Source organism: Cololabis saira, chromosome 3 (assembly GCF_033807715.1).
Source record: "Cololabis saira isolate AMF1-May2022 chromosome 3, fColSai1.1, whole genome shotgun sequence".
Taxonomy (NCBI): domain Eukaryota; kingdom Metazoa; phylum Chordata; class Actinopteri; order Beloniformes; family Belonidae; genus Cololabis; species Cololabis saira.
In genome coordinates this window covers 36,212,680-36,230,773 of record NC_084589.1, presented here as the reverse complement: position 1 = coordinate 36,230,773, position 18,094 = coordinate 36,212,680, and the positions used below count along the sequence as shown (strand labels likewise).

Below are 18,094 nucleotides of genomic sequence, written 5' to 3'. Positions count from 1 at the left end.
TTATAAGATTGCTTTGGTTGCGATCTGGGCAAAGGAAACAGCGCCAGCGACCTCCGCGTTGTTACTTGTGGCCAGCTGTTATCTGACCGGGACCAGCGCCACACGCGGCCACAGGGAGAAGAGCAGGTCGCTTTCAGTGTCTTTTTGAGAACGTGCACGTCGACATGTCAAATGAACGCAGGATACGCGCGGCGGCCATGATGCGTACGCGTTATGACCTGCAAGTATATCTGGGGCTTAATAGCTCAAGTCTTAACAGTCCATTTTATTCTCCTGAGTAAACAAAAATAACTTGAGCTTCTTCTTAAAGCTTATCATATTATCTAAAGTCCAAACATCTGGTAATTTACTCCACACCGCCATCGCTCTGTGATTCATTGTCTTCTGTTTTAAGTTACTTCGACATGGAGGCAACAGAAAACCACTTGCTGATGTCCGCCTCGACCAATTATTGTGTGTGTGAAAAAAATGATAATCTTCTGTAGAGTGTTTCTGGTGTTTAAGTCATAACTACTTTATTGATTAACGTCATCCATGAATATTGCATCCTACATTCTCCACTTAACCAGGATGGATGGGGTTTCATTATACTTCCACTGGTCTGATAAAAGCGCTGAATGACTCAGCTATCTGCTTTGTTCTGATTTGCCTGCAGTCTGGCCAGGTTACGTTTGGTTGTACTGGACCAAATCACGGAGCAATAATCTACATTTGACAAGACCGATGCGTGTATCACCTGTTTAATCTAATCATTAGGCAAAAACAATATTTGGTCAACCTGTCTATTCCAGGACATTTGACTCTCTACAATACCTTCACTTCTGTTACTTGCTCTATCACTAGATCACCCATAGTTAAGGATAGCAAAGGGTAATTTCTTAATACATGTTTTGAACCTAAAACAGTCCACTTTCGCGTCACCTTATTCAGAACTCATTTGTTTCTTATCATCCATTTTTATGTTAATTTTAATTCCACCCATTAAATCTCAGTTAATCCAGCAGGCGCATTTGCCGATGTAAAACTGTCTAGTCATCAGCATACATTGCAATGGTGGCATAATTTAGAATAAACAGTAAATTATTGATGAATATTGAAAATGAAAGCGATCCCAAAGAACTCCCTTGGGGCACCCCACAGCTCACGGCTCTCAGCTTGGAATCGCTACCATTAAAGTAAACAGTGCTTTTCCTATCAGAGAAAAAACTCTTACCACATGCAATAGCAGTTGATTCAAAACTATAGCAGCTTAACTTATTCAATAACACATTATGGTCAAGAACATCAAATACTGGCCTCATATCCAACAGTTTAGTACCGACATTTTTTGTCATCCATTTCAAGCAATCAATCATCAGTCATTTGAGCAAGTGTGGTAGCTGTGGAGTGGCCTTTCTGGTTGATATCCTGAATTTAACTCACTCTCACTCACTTATCTTCTCGCGCTTTATCCGTTACCGGGTCGCGGGGGCAGCAGCCTCAGCAGGGATGCCCAGACTTCCCTCACCCCAGACACTTCCTCCAACTCTTCCGGGGGGAGTCCGAGGCGTTCCCAGGCCAGCCGAGAGACATAGTCTCGCCAGCGTGTCCTGGGTCTTCCCTGGGGTCTCCTCCGGGAGGGACATGCCTGGAACACGCCTGGAACACCTCCCTAGGGAGGCGTCCAGGAGGCATCCGGTACAGATGCCCAAGCCACCTCAGCTGACTCCTCTCAATGTGAAGGAGCAGCGGCTCGACTCCGAGCTCCTCCCGGGTGACCGAACTCCTCACCCTATCTCTAAGGGAGCGTCCAGCCACCCTGCGGAGGAAACTCATCTCGGCCGCTTGTATCCGCGATCTTGTCCTTTCGGTCACTACCCAAAGTTCATGACCATAGGTGAGGGTAGGGGCGTAGATTGACCGGTAAATCGAGAGCTTCGCCTTTCGACTCAGCTCCCTCTTCACCACGACGGTCCAGTACATCGACCGCATTACTGCGGACGCTGCACCGATCCGTCTGTCAATCTCACGCTCCATTGAATTTAACTCATTTTTCAAAAACCTGTACAACGTTCTGACACGAAACGACGGTTTTGATGTGTTCCAGTCAGGTTTACGGCCACATCACAGCACTGAGACAGCTCTAGTAAAGGTCTTAATGATATCCACTTCAATAATGGCAACATTTCAATCTTAGTCTTTCTGGATCTCAGTGCTGCATTCAACACAATCAACAAGAACATCTTGATAGACCGGTTGATGGTCATTACACTGGTTTCCTGTCTGTCCCATAATAGATGTTAAAATCCTGCTGCTGGTTTATAAATCTCTGGATGATTTCATTCAGCTTTTGCTCCTCACCTGTGGAACAAACTCCCAGAATGCATCAGGGATGCTGAAACTCTCTATAGCCTTTAGTCAAGTTGAAAACCTTTTTATTGAGTTATGTCTATCTGTCTTAAATTACTGCTCTTAATTTCTTATGTTTTTAATTCATTTTTTAAATGTTTTTATTTTAAGCACTTTGAGTTGTCTTGTACATGAAATGTTATATACATCCATCCATCCATCCATCGTCCGCCGCTTATCTGTTCCTGGGTCACGGGGGCAGCAGTCTCAACAAAGATGCCCAGACTTCCTTCACCCCAGACACTTCCTCCAGCTCTTCCGGGGGGAGTCCGAGGCGTTCTCAGGCCAGCCGAGAGACATAGTCTCGCCAGCGTGTCCTGGGTCTTCCCTGGGGTCTCCTCCCGGAGGGACATGCCTGGAACACCTCCCTAGGGAGGCATCCAGGAGGATCCGGTACAGATGCCCAAGCCACCTCAGCTGACTCCTCTCAATGTGAAGGAGCAGCGGCTCGACTCCGAGCTCCTCCCGGGTGACCGAACTCCTCACCCTATCTCTAAGGGAGCGTCCAGCCACCCTCCGGAGGAAACTCATCTTGGCCGCTTGTATCCGCGATCTCGTCCTTTCGGTCACTACCCAAAGTTCATGACCATAGGTGAGGGTAGGTGCGTAGATTGACCGGTAAATCGAGAGCTTCGCCTTTCGACTCAGCTCCTTCTTCACCACGACGGTCCGGTACATCGTCCGCATAACTGCGGACGCTGCACCGATCCGTATGTCAATCTCCCGCTCCATTGTTCCCTCACTCGTGAACAAGACCCCAAGATACTTGAACTCCTCCACCTGAGGCAGGACTTCTCCACCCACCCGGAGAAGGCCCTTTCCCGGTGGAGAACCATGGCCTCGGTCTTGGAGGTGCTGATTCTCATCCCTGCCGCGTCACACTCGGCCTCAAACCGCCCCAGCAAATGCTGAAGGTCCTGGGCCGATGAAGCCAACAGGACAACGTCATCCGCAAAAAGCAGAGATGAAATCTTGTGGTTCCCAAACCGGATCCCCTCCGGCCCCTGGGTGCGCCTAGAAATCCTGTCCATAAAAATTATGAACAGGACCGGTGACAAAGGGCAGCCCTCCCGGAGTCCAACATGCACCAGGAACAAGTCTGATCTACTGCCAGCAATGATAACTAGACTCCTGCTCCGATCATAGAGAGACCAGACAGCTCTTAATAGAGGGCTCCGGACTCCATACTCACTGAGCGCCCCCCACAGAATGGCACGAGGGACACGGTCAAATGCCTTCTCCAGATCCACAAAACACATGTAGACTGGTTGGGCAAATTCCCATGAACCCTCGAGCACCCTGCGGAGGGTGTAGAGCTGGTCCAGTGTTCCGCGACCGGGACGAAAACCGCATTGTTCCTCCTGAATCCGAGGTTCAACTATCGGCCGTATTCTCCTCTCCAGTACCCTGGCATAGACTTTACCGGGGAGGCTGAGAAGGAGGCCCCTATAGTTGGAGCACACTCTCCGGTCCCCCTTTTTAAAAAGAGGGACCACCACCCCGGTTTGCCACTCCAGCGGTACTGTCCCCTTCCTCCATGCAATGTCGCAGAGGCGTGTCAACCAAGACAGCCCTACGACATCGAGAGACTTGAGGCACTCCGGGCGAATCTCATCCACCCCCGGTGCCCTGCCACTGAGGAGCTTAAGAACCACCCGGCTTGGGTGATGGATGAGCACGCCCCAGAGTCCCCACTCTCTGCTTCCTCAGTGGAAAGCATGTCAGTCGGGTTGAGGAGATCCTCGAAGTATTCCTTCCACCGTCCGACGATGTCCCCAGTCGAGGTCAACAGCTCCCCATCCACACCATAAATGGTCCCGGCAGAGTACTGCTTCCCCCTTGTGAGGCGCCAAACGGTCCGCCAGAATTTCCTCGAGGCCGACCGAAAGTCTTCCTCCATAGCCTCACCGAACTCCTCCCAGACCCATGTCGCCATTTCGGGCTGAGCCCGGCTGGGTCTCACGGGCAAAGACCCGGCCACCAGGTGCTCGCCTTCGAGCCCCAACCCCAGGCCTGGCTCCAGGGAGGGGCCCGGGTGACGCCGATCGGGGCGACGTTACGGTCCTCGCTGTCTTCCTCTTCATGATAGGCTTGTGAACCGCTCTTACTCTGACCCGTCACCTAGGACCTGTTTGCCATGGGAGACCCTACCAGGGGCGTAATGCCCCCGACAACATAGCTCCTAGGATCACTCGGGCACACAAACCCCTCCACCACAGTAAGGTGGCGGTTCAAGGAGGGGATGTTATATGCAAGTTTTCCTAAATAACCTCATAATTTCTCTTTAATCTCCTCTGCAGGTTGAGTGGTTGTAACCTCTCAGAGGACATCTGTGCAGATCTGTCCTCAGTTCTCAGCTCTCAGTCCTCTAGTCTGACAGAACTGGACCTGAGTAACAACCACCTGCAGGATTCAGGACTGAAGAAGCTGTGTCCTGGACTGGAGAGTCTACAATGTCACCTGGAGTCTCTCAGGTCAGAATCCACTAAGTGCCCGATCTACTAAGATCCTAAATAAAGAGTACTAAATTGTGTGTGCACTGAAAAAGTTTGCACGTGCTGTGTGTGTTTTCCGGGTGATCAACTAAGATTGCATGCGCAATTGATAACAGGCGCAAACCGCAGTATTTAAATGAGGTGTTGCGTGTCTTATTTGTCTTACTTGTTTGCGCCATGGAGAGTCTGGATGGAAAGCAGGATAGTTGCAAGCGCAAAATGAAATTTGACGAGTTGGAGTTAGAGATATTAGTGGAAGAGGCAAATTGTTGTGCCGTATTCAGCACCCCTGCCGTGAAAAGCACCCCCTCGTATATTCAATGATAAGTAGACCAAGAAAAAAAACAACACACTGACACTTCAATATATTTATATATACACACTCACACAAACACATACTTAGGAGTTTATATTATATATATTTACAAATATTATGGAAGACAACACAGTAAGCAGGCTATTAATTAATGAAATCAATAACCATTTACCCGATTTTTGTTATCTGTGACTGTGATTGTGGGAAAGTATGACTATTGTGGAATCCATGAGCGCATTTAAACATGAATCATTAACACAAAACTGGACGCTAAACAGAACGTGACACGGAATGAGAATATCATTTTTGTGCTTTTCACGGCAGGGGTGCTGAATACGGCACAACACCGGGGTATGACAACTGCAGAACAAGTATAGGCGCACAATAAGAAACATTTTTTTCTCCATGAAAACACGTGATTTATTTATTATCACAAATAAAAAAATGAATGTGCCTCCTGTGGCAACCTTTTGCTGAATAATACTCGATTTAACATTCAAATAAAATATTTCTGCTTTTTGCATGTGGAGAATCCTCACCACAAGTTGAGCCATCCCCACCCCAGTCCTCAAATCAGGCACCAACAAGCATCCCTGCGTAATGCTGGGCAGATTAGCACCTTCCTTTCAAACGTATTAAATACAGACACAATCACAATCCCCGCAAAAACTTTCAGGCTTGGTAAATCTCATTGCGTGTGGTAAATGGACTTATTTGCATTTTCCCCTCCCAGTATTTAGCGCTTTCTGGCGGGTACGCCCCATATTGATAATTCATCAGGGCAAAAGTACTAAATGAACAGCGTGTGCTATTTTGCTCATTTGAGAGGCGCAGTCCTCTTTGCATGCTGTTAGTAGATCAGCTTGCACATTGGTTTGCGCGTGATGTCAAGTTTGCACACGTTTTTACACACGCAAACCTTTAGTAAATCAGGCCCTAAGTGTTCAACTGTTGACGGTTAGAACTGTGGTTGATATTGAAGATTGCTGATGTGTTTCTGCTGATCCTCTGACTTTTCCTTCAGTGCCATCATCAGGTGAACATGAGGACAGAGTCAGCTTTAGTCTCAGAGCAGTTCTCTCAGAGTCTCTGCATGGGTGTTGTGTTGTGTGTCTGCAGGCTCTCAGGCTGTCTGATCTCAGAGGAAGGCTGTGCTTCTCTGGTCTCAGCTCTGAGCTCCAATCCCTCCCATCTGAGAGAGCTGGACCTGAGCTACAACCATCCAGGAGAGTCAGCAGTGAAGCTTTTTATCTGCTGGACTGAACGATCCCCGCTGGAGACTGGTTACTCTCAGGTATGAAGACAGAAGGACATCAGTGTGCTGGACTCTTCATTGTGATGTTGTGGACATCATCTTTGTGGCTCTCTGGATTTTGTTGTGGCAATTTTTATTAATTGCATAGAGTAAAATACAGATACCTGCACCCGACATTTGGACTGGAGGACTGAGAGCTGAGAACTGAGGACAAATCTGCACAGATATCCTCTGAGGGGAAATGTTGTCTAAGCTTTTAAGAAGCTAGAATGGGAACATTTGTTTTTTGAGGGTGATATAAATTCAAGTGCTGACTCCGTCTCTAATAAAATCAAGGAGGTTATAATGTCCTTCTCCAGTAAAGGGAGCTCCAGGACAAAGAAATCCAACTGCCTTCCTTGGTTCACTCAAGTATGTCACGCATTGCAAAAAGTTAGAGACTGGATGTTAAAAAAATCGTTAAAAAACGGTCTAACTGTTGATCGTCAAAACTTCACTTCTGCACGGAATAAAGTAACATCAGCCCTACGGAATGCTAAAGCAAATTTTTTTTTTTTAACATAATCGAGAATGCTAAAGGAAATTCAAAAAAGGTGTGGAAGGAAATCAATAACCTATCAGGTCGGCAGACAAAACATAATACTAAAGGAATGGAGCTAAATATAAACAACCAGTTAGTGAGAGATCCTGTCACCCTGGCTGAAGAATTTAACTTGTTTTTTATTAAGAAATATCAGGTCTGTTCGCTGCTCCTGATTGTGTTTTTTACCCTGTCAATCATGAACAGCAAGTTTTTAACAAAACTGAGGTCTTTGAAATAGAAGTTTTGAAAATTATTAGCACTCCAGTGGCAAGGATGAGTATGGCCTTGACAGAAATTTCTTAATAGGCCACAAGGAGTCTCTTGTCTGTCCCATCACTCAGCTAATAAATATGTCTATCAAATATTCTGTTGTCCCATGTAACTGGAAGGTGAGTGTAATAAACCCAATTTTCAAATCCGGAAGTACATCTGAGCTTAATAACTATAGACCAATCAGTGTTCTTCCAGTAATTTCCAAAGTTATTGAAAAATGGGTAGCGAAACAGTTAATAAATCACCTTATTAGTGGACCTACAGCAATGCATCCTATGCAGTTCGGTTTCCGGGTTCATCATTCAAAAGAATCTGCCATAACTATGTTTGTGGAAATGTCTCCTTGATAGATGCGGCTGTGTGGGAGCCGTCTTCCTAGACCTCAAGAGGGTCTTTGACACCGTTGACCACCACATACTGCTGACAAAATTGTCCAAGTTTAATGTCTCTGCTCAGGCGATCAGCTGGTTCAGATCCTATCTCACAGATCGAAAACAGTGTGTTGTGATTAACGGCGCCAAATCCACTTACCTAAACTGTCCAGTAGGGGTCCCCCAAGGATCAGTCCTTGTTCCCCTTTTATTTTCTGTCTATATTGATGACTTTTTGATTGCTGTAAAAATGTCCATGCCCAGCTTTACGCGGCTTACGCGGATGGGCCCAACATCACAGAGGCTGCCCGGATTCTTACCTCGGCAATGACGAATGTTTTGTATTGGAATAGTCTTCCTACCACTATCAGAGACAGCTCTACTTTACCCTCTTTTAAAACAAAACTTAAAATCTGGCTGAAGGAAAACCAGAGGTGTGAACATTAATTGGGCTATTATAATAAACTTGACATTGAAACTGTAATTGATAACTGTATTTCTAATGTAAGGGGTTTTTTTTGGGTGGGGGGGGTGTTGCTGGTGATAAACTGTATCATTACATACATTTAGCATGTATGCAAATGTACAATGGTCCATACATAATAACAAATATGTACGCTATAATGCCAACTTGTGCAATAACATTAGCACACACATGTCAGTGTGTGCCAGAAAAGTGCAATAGGACAATGTGCAATATGCATCAGCACTTTACAAACTAGCACTTAAGCACCTAGCACTTTAACTTTATGGTCACTTAATTATTGGTTTATCAATGGTAACATGTTTTATTGCTTAATGATTTTTATCTAGCTCAGTCGTGTTTGTTAAGGTTGTGTTTTGTTGATATGGATGTCATATCTCGTCGCGTATGTCTGCTGGTGTCCGATTCTGTGTCTGGCATTAATTTGCCGCAAGGACGAATGGTGGAAATTAGCCTCTGGCTAAAACCATGCATATTTACACATGTGTTTTATTAATATGTACGGTCCCTGTTCAACAAATACAGTAAATTGAAATGAATTGAATTGGATGCTAGTCCTTTTAGAGGAAGGTGTACATTACAAAAGAGATGTGACCCTTTCATCTGCATTTACATGTTTTTTACACCCCTACTTTCCATCCTGTTCCTTACACCTGTTGGCCTTTTGTTACAAACCATAGGCTATAATGTCAGAATTTTTTCTATGACACTTTGAGCAGAGATCTTTGAGCAGATAGAGCTGCTGCAGCTCATCTGGTGCTGCAGCAGAGCTGATAGATGCAGTTCACAACTCTGAGCCGTTCTTGACCCAGTAAACAGCAATGTGGTTTTGAGGCCCATCACAGCACAATAACAGCTGCACGTTCACTCATCCATGACACGGGCTCTTCCTGCTCCTGATTCAGCAAAGATGAAATCAGATGAAAAGAATGTATTCAAACTGTGCTGGAACGTGACGACCACAGGACAGGACTTCAGGGATTTTGCATTCAAGTGCATCTGTCCAAGTGTTGGACTGTTCCTTCATCAGTGTGTGAGAGCCATGTAATGTCCATGTTTGTTGAAAGAGACTGTGCTGGTCTGACCACCCTCCTCCTTTCAGGGTGGAGCCTGCTGGACAACAATGGATGAAACCAGGTCTGAGGAAGTGTAAGTGTGTTTTTATTTCATTCACATTTAACCATCTTCACACTGTCACATCACACATTCGTGACTCCATCAATGATCAATGACAGACAGGGGCGGAGCAGGGGTCCCAGCCCAGGGGGGGCGAAGCATTCTAGATGGGCCCTTGTGGCCTAAACATCCCCGTTAAAACATAATTGCTAAAAAAAAAAAAAAAGCCTAATGCAGGTAGGTATTAACCTGGAGATAAAATCAAATGACATCCAGTGATGTCGGATTCAATACAGCTGATTCAATACAGCATTTAACACAATCGGACACGGCGGTCAAACAGCAACAAACAATATAGGAAAAGCCATATATTCAGCATTATGACAATTTTATCAGAAATAATTAATATTATGACAGATTACTATTGATGGTTTCATCCAGCGATGGGCAGAAAACCACAAGAAAAAATATTTCCATCCGGGGGGTGGGGTAGCACATTGAATGATCCAAAATGCAAAAACTTTAATTTTAAAACTTTTTCAAATCCGAACTATTTCCGAACCATCAGCCGGTTCTTCATCGCCGCAAACCTTTCAATCACTTTGCTCTTATCAACGGCAAAGTCCCTCTCGATTGAGAGCAAGGTGAGGTTTTATAGTCTGACCTCATCCATGCTGCCTCATCCTGAAAAAGTCTCAAATTCAATTTTTGCTAAAATAAGGCATTTAAATGTCTTAATTTGTCTTAAATCTCAATCCAAGGGTCTTCATTTTATTCATTACATTGTTTATTTCATCATTTTGAGGATAATCTCCTGCGGATGTTCTAAATCTGTGTTGCTAGGTTGGGCAGGTTTCAGCCCAATTGGGCTGAAAAATATATATTTGGGCTGCTTTTCCTGGTTTTTACTAAATATTTAGGAGAATTTATTAACAAAAAAGTTTCCATTATGGCAGAGAAAAGTATAAACTTACACAATAAACTCACTGATAATATATTTGCTTTAATCTACTCAATTTTATTGTAGTTTTTGTTTGGAGCCTGAACTTTTTTTGGGCTATTTAGAAGTGTGAAGATGAAATGTATTACGCATTTAATAATTTATGGTTTTAACAGAGAATGTAAGATTCGGGCTGGTTTTTCATTATTTCGGTGGGTTTTATGTTGTATTTGGGCTGGAACCAGATCTGGCAACCTCGACCTCAGCACAGGATTTCTTAATGACTCGTCTTTTTGGTCACAATCACTTTGCTCTCTTCAATGGCGAAGTCCCTCTCGATTGAGAGCAAGGTGAGGTTTGATAGTCTAGCCTCATCCATGCTGCCCGGAGATAGTTTTTAATCAACTTCAGCTGCTGAAACTCAGCATGACTTTCCTGCTTTAAGGCTCTGATGCGACAACTGGCTAAAAGTAAACAGACAACATGCGCGCGCGCGAACCCGTGCATGACAGGCAGACACACACGGGGAGAAGGGACTATTTCTTTTATTTTTATTTTTTAAACAACTTTATCCATATGAACGCAAGTGTTATACAGTCCAACTTTACTTATTTTATCCAGCACACTTTTTTCTTCCTCTTCGGCGTGGGCCCCCACACAGCAGTGAGCCCGGTGCGGCCACCCCCTCTGCCCCCCCGCCTGCTCCGCTAGTGATGACATATCAATAATAACTGCAGTTGGGTTGTTTGTTCTCTCCTTCAGATTCGTGTCAACTCACCATCGACACAAACACAGTCAACAACAACATCAAAATGTCTGACAACAACAGGAAGATGATGTGTGTGGGGGAGGATCAGTCATATCCTGATCATCCAGACAGGTTTGATTTCTGGTGTCAGGTGCTGTGTAGAGAAGTTCTGACGGGTCGCTGTTACTGGGAGGTCCAGTGGAGAGGACATGTTTCTGTTTCAGTGAGTTACAGAAGAATCAGCAGGAAAGGAGACTCTAAAGACCGTAGTTTTGGATGGAACGATCAGTCCTGGAGTCTGTCCTGTTCTGATGGTGGTCGGTACTCTGTCTGGCACAATAACACAGTAACATATTCCTCCTCCTCTTCCTCAGTCTCTGAGAGAGTAGCAGTGTATGTGGACGTTCCTGCTGGAAATCTGGCTACTACAGCGTCTCCTCTGACAGACTGATCCACCTCCACACCTTCAACACCACATTCACTGAACCTCTCTATCCTGGGTTCAGGTTCTGGCTTGGTTCTTTAGTGTCTCTGTGCTGAGTTCAGTCTCAACAGTCTCCTCCTGTCAGAGAAATTGTCTCTGTTGGACAGATAGATGTATCATTCTTAAAATATCACAAGGACCCATTCGTAACACCCTTAACCACCATCATAAACAGAGGTGTCAAGTAACAAAGTACTTCATTACCTTACTTAAGTAGAAATTTTGGTTATCTATACTTCACTGGAGTAATTATTTTTCAGACCACTTTTTACTTTTACTCCTTACATTTTCACGCAATTATCTGTACTTTTTACTCCTTACATTTTAAAAACAGCCTTGTTACTCTATTTCATTTTGGCCTTAAAAAAAAAAACTATCCAGTTAAATTGCGCCATCCGGATAGAGTGAATTTGGTTGTGGTTGTGGCTCAGATGTTCTTGTCCAGTTTTGTTCTTACATCCGTTGCCCTCAGATTCCTGCAACTGAAGTTGGATGTACATTCCAATAAAGGTTAGGATAAAAGATAACATGCATCTAAAGTTTGACTTTTTGCACCATTACAATACTTATAGGCAACTAGTCATCATATCTTCTGCTCTCTGAAACACATGTTAATGCTCAATAGTACACATATATGGTTCTTTAATATATTTGCATTATACTAAGATGCATTCATTTCCAATGGCTTTTGTCCTTAATGGCTTTTTTTCCCCTTTCATTACTTTTACTTTTATACTTTAATTAGTCTTAAAACCAGTACTTTTATACTTTTACTTGAGTAAAAAACTTGAGTTGATACTTCAACTTCTACAGGAGTATTTTTAAACTCTAGTATCTATACTTCTACCTGAGTAATGAATGTGAATACTTTTGACACCTCTGAACATAAATAAATCCATAATCAAAGGGTCCTTCCCTAACCCGTGGAAGTTCTCTATCATCACACCAGTCTTTAAATCAGGAAATCCTGCAACAATTAGTAATTATAGACCGATAAGTATACTTCCTGCAGTATCCAAGGTCATAGAAAAACTTGTAGTGGAGCAAATTATTGGACATCTTAACAACAGTCCATACACCCTTAACAGGATGCAATTTGGCTTTAGAAAACACCCCTCTACTGAGAAAGCTGTATACAGGTGGTGTTATTGGTACTGTTTTTATTGATCTTAGAAAAGCTTTTGACACCATTAATCACCAGATACTGTTAACTAAATTGTCTTACTTTAACCTCTCCCTAAATACATTGAACTGGATTAAATCCTACATCTCATCAAGAACACGGTGTGTTAGGATAAAGAACATCCAGTCAACGTCACGAAACAACAACCTTGGGGTACCACAGGGGTCGGTCCTAGTTCTGCTGCTTTTTAGTTTATTTATAAATGATCTGCCAAGCTGCTGTCCTTCGAATATCACCTGTCAAATGTATGCTGATGATACTGTTCTGTATGCTGCAAGAGAACTGACAGATGCTATGTCAAATGTGTACAACTGGCTTGAGAAATTGCAAATGCACTTAAACGTATCTAAGACTGTATGCATGTACTTCTCAAAAAGGGTAAACACTGATATTAATTCCAACATATATGTACAAGGTAAACAAATTGAGGTGGTGCAAAAGATTAAATACCTAGGAATCACTCTTGACCTTCAACTCCTTTTCGAACACCAGATAAAAAAGACTGTGAACAGAATCAAGTTTAACTTGTCCAACTTCAGGTTTATTAGGAACAACCTAACTGTTGAGACAGCAAAATTATATTTTGATACCATGATCATACCACACATGTCCTACTGCATAACAAGCTGGCCAACAGCCTGTAAGACAACACTAAAACAAATTGAAATAGTCTACAAACAAGCCCTGAAAGTATTTAAAGGATAAAAAACCCAAAGCCACCCGACTGCCGACGCGGGCAGGTGCACCCACCCGCCGCACGGGGTTTGTCTTAATGTTAATTTTCTGTTTTAATTCGTACGTTCTAGGGCAATGTGCAATGCAACACGCACTTTGTATGTCACACAACTTGGATACTCTCAGTACCATAATATTACCATCGCTGGTATTTCATTATTGTAATATACATTTTTTGCTCAAGTCACTTTAAACTCAAGTCACTTTAGTTTAGTTAGTTACTTTATTTCGGTCATGACATCACAAAAAAATAAAATAAAATAAAAATGACAACAAGGAAACGAATACACTGTTCAAAGAAAACATTACAAAAAAGTTTCCAATATACAAATAACATCTAGACCGAAAAAAGGTGTAGGCTGAAGCAAAGCTTATTCATTGCCTACCCTCAAAAAGATTATTTAAAGTAATGAAATAAAAGCAAGAAGTAAGAGATAAGACTGCCAGTAAAACAAATTGCCTCCATGGGGGTAACAAAGATTCTTCAAGAAAAAAAACAAAAAAAATAAAAAATAAAGGTGCAGTCTACATGTTACCTTCATCCTTAAATAATCAAATCAAATCCCCAATTAAATAAATACCCAAATCAACAAAGCAAGCATCACCACTCATTAATTTGATATAGAGAAATCATCCTTATTTTCAATGTTTTTTTAAATAAGGTTAAGGTTCTACATAATTTCAAATCCCTCTCCAACTTATTCCATAAGTACACCACTGCCACTGTAGCATCTCAGTTTGGTGTTGGTTCTGATTTTTGATTTCCTGTATATGCTCTCCCCTCTGAGGTTGTAATGGCTTTGTCTTAAATTGAACATATTTTGAATACAGTCTGGCAGCATGTTATTGTTGATTTTGAACATAATCTGTGCAGTTTTGAAGTCCACCAGTTCACTTTAGATACAATCCATACTGCTTTTTAATGCTGATAAATCTATTTTGCTACTATGTATGTTTTATGTTTGTTCCCTTGTTTGATTGTATTGTTTGACTGAATTGTTTTTATGTATTCTGTGGGGACTGCGGGTGGAAACTAGAATTTCTGCTAAAATCTGGTGTATTTACACTGCTTAAAGGAGCATGAGGCTCCTTTTAAGAAATGAGACTCATTAGCGCCACGACGGCCGTCGGAGGTACTGCAGCCAACAGCGAAGCCGACAACGGGAGAACGCGCATGCAGTGTCATTTGACGTCATTTGACGTCACATCCGCAGGACAGCGCAGGAAATTCGGCCCCACAATTGCAGCACATTTTGCAGCACACAGCCTGTTCAAGGCAACGGAGAGATACGCTAGAAAGCTCATTCTTTTTGGTTTGGAACGCTTCATCTGACATTATTACTAGAAAACTTAAAACGTATACGAATTGTTTTCATAAATCCTGCCTCAATCCTGCCTCATGCTCCTTTTAATGTAGTTTTCATTAATATGAATTGTCCCGTCTAAATATACTTTGATTTGATTTGATAGTTGAGTCTGTCACATGACATGTCTGTCTCTGTTTCCATCAGAACACCTGAATCACATGTTGGTGAAACTGTTCTGAATGATTCCTTGGAAACTTCTTCCTCTTCCAGCCCTTTAAAGGTGGAAGTTATTCCAGGATCCACATGTTGTTCTTCCGTCTGTTTCCAGTCAGAGCTTCACAGTGAACACCAGCATGTTGTTTCTCTGCAGCTCAGTTCAGCTGAGATCATTCAGTTCATGTCCGCTGCAGTTGGTTTGCTGCACATGTGACCAACTGTAATATCAGAGAGGAATCACTGAGCTGCAATCAGCCAAGATGAAGTTACAACCTGCTGACAGATCTGAGCAAAGGTTGCTGTGCAGCCAGGGTTCATCCTGGTCTTTATTCACACCCACTTCCTGTTCCAACCAGGACGTCACTACTGGACTGTCAGGTTTCTGTCATGGTAAAGGGTTTGTTTGTATGCAAGTTTATTGTATTAATAAAATGATCCATCCATCATCTAGAACTGCTTCTTTATGTTCAGGGTCCCGGAGGTCAGCCTTATTGATTTTACACTGTACTATAATGATTTTTATCTACATTTGTCGGGAGAAGAAGAAATCAACAACAATAACGTGCTTATATGGTTCCTAGACTGTAGTAGAAGAACTGGACAAACCCTCCATGATGTCACTCTTAGGTTTTCTGAAGAGGGATTTTAAAGCCTCGTCTTCCTCATACTGCGCCGCTCCACGTTGTAAACGTGAGGAACAAACAGGTCTGGAAGCTGCTGCAACACCAACGAGATCAGGATCACTGGCCTTTGTGAACTGAGAGCTACTTCAAGGATCCTGAACAACTAGAAAGGCTACTTGCTCGATTTAACTTTTTGAAATTGATATTTGATATTCACTCATTAAAAGTGCTGGCTCAACATTTTCTCACAATAATTATCAAATTTATTTATCATGCTAGGAAACATATTTCAGCATGAAACATTTTTTATTCTTTTTTTATCCCAATGTTTTTCCTTTTTCCATTTTATCACCCAGTGCTCCTACCTAAATCAGTCTTGGGCATTGCCATCCTCTACCAACCCTGGGAGGCCCTGCACTGAGCTCAGGTCTCCTCCTTAACCTGAGGAGTGAGCAGGCCGCTTCTTTTCACCAGACAGGGTGGGGCTTCTCTGGCCGGACGTAGCGTGTGGAAGGATCACGTAATTCCGGCCAGATCCTCCCCACCCCATCTGGCGCCCCGGTTGGCCAAAGGGCTCACATTAGCTACCCAAGGGAACACGGGGAGAACATGCAAAGTTATGGGGGAACTCAACACGCATTCAGCGCCCACAGCGTCCCCGGCGGGAATCGAACCCAGGACCTTCTTGCTGTGAGACGGCTGCACTACCACCGTGCCCCATGCATTTGTTATTTTTAATCCATTTAATTTGTTCCAATTTTCAAATGATCACTTCTGTAACATTTTAGTTGCAAATCATGAACATCTTCAAATAAAGTCCCATTTATAGGAAACTCAACCACCAGGCTTCGGCCTGGGCGATAAATCGGAAATTTACACATACCCACATTCACTGGGATGACCAATGTCAATTTTCTCATGTCAGTATATTCTGTGTTTCAACCCAGTCTCACATAAAAACGTACCCTGCCTACGTTGGTCCAAAGTGCAAAAACGTAGAGGGGTTACAATAATAGCCCTTGAATTGTATAACTGTTACATTTTTCTCACTATTCGTTTTGCGTCCAAGTCACGTGACTTTCAAGATTCTGGCCGTGACACCAAAAACATGGCAGACATGTCTAATTTTTTAGTGAAACAAATCAATATTTTTAGTTAGTTTCTGCATAAAAATGCATTTTGATTGCATTTCTAGCGAGAAATATATATTTTACTTTCATAATATTCACTCAGTGAATGTACATAATCATTCGCTTGCTCGTTGTTGCAAAGTTGTTTCAGATATCGCCAGAATAATGTGAAACTGCAACGTTTGAATAGATATATTCAATTGATATATGTTTTTTAAAACGTTTTTATACGTTAGGGTTAACCAAACCAATGTGACTACAAATATGGCGCTGATTAGCAAAAAGCTGTATAGCATGACTATAGGGAAATGTAGTTCTTAGCAAATATTTTTTTTTCCACAGAAATGGAGGTTGTTAATACTAAAATTAGAGTGCACATAGTAGTTTATAATTGTTAAATGTGTGTGTTAGATTTGCAGCTTCTCCATCCATAGCAGGCATGTCGCCGCCTGCCTCGTCAGCCATAAGAAGAACCACAGGAAGGAAACGGTCTCAAAATGTTCTGTTTATTTAAACTTCTTCATAACACTAGGAAAAAACATCAGTAACCATGGCATGTCGTGAAAAAGGGAAAGTGAAGATAAAAGACCCCGCCGCTCCTCTACATCCTTCCCGTAAAGCAAAGTGAATTAACGTAAAGTGTTGCAACATATAAAAAGAATCACGAGAGTAATAACATCCCCAGGAGGCTGGCCGTATTGCTTACAATATAATCTCATACAAAAACAAACCATGTAATATGGGAGCAAATCAGAAATGCATGAGATCATACAATTTAAAATGACATCCACTGCCAATCCAGGAAGCAGGAAAACACGGAGGCACACGTCAAGCACTGGAAATCTGCAACAAAAACCACAAACAAAACACAAAACCAACGAAACCAATACGGAGCCGACCAAAACACAAGCAGCAATCAACCCAAATCACAGTCTGAGCTAAGCTAACGCTAACTAACCCCAAAAACTACAGAGTGAGCATGCAGGTGAACAAGCCAGTATGTATGTCTATGTGTGTGTGTGTGTGTGCGTGTATGTATATGATCATGCGTGTGTGTGTGTGTGTGTGTGTGTGTGAGTATGCGTGCGTGTGTGTGTACATGTCTTTGTGGCTATGTGTGTGTGTGTGTGTATGTGTGTGTGTGTATGTATATGTTTGTGTGGCTGTGTATGTGTGTCTATGTGTATGTATACGTGTGTGACTGAGTGGCTATATATGTGTGAGTGTGTGTGTGTGTATGAGCGTGTATATGTATGTGTGGCTAAATGTAACTGTGTGTGTGTATGTATATGTGTGGCTATGTGTGTGTGTGTGTGTATGTGTGCATGCATGAATGTATGAATATGTATACGTGTACGTGAGTGTGTATATGTCTATGTGGCTATGTGTATATAGGTGGGTATGTGTGTGTGTGTGTGTGTGTGTGTGTGTGTGTATATGTGTGTGT

At 42.8% G+C, this 18,094-nt stretch overlaps 1 protein-coding gene across 1 annotated transcript in view; it reads left to right on the top strand.

The window, feature by feature from the left end:
* LOC133440644 (uncharacterized) overlaps window positions 1–15,108 on the top strand; it is a 32,342-nt gene extending 17,234 nt beyond the window's left edge. The window contains exon 8 of the mRNA XM_061717967.1: window positions 15,007–15,108. Within this exon, the coding sequence (XP_061573951.1) occupies window positions 15,007–15,108 (102 nt within the window). The remainder of the gene's footprint in view (window positions 1–15,006) is intronic.
* The last annotated feature ends 2,986 nt before the right edge of the window (window positions 15,109–18,094 follow it).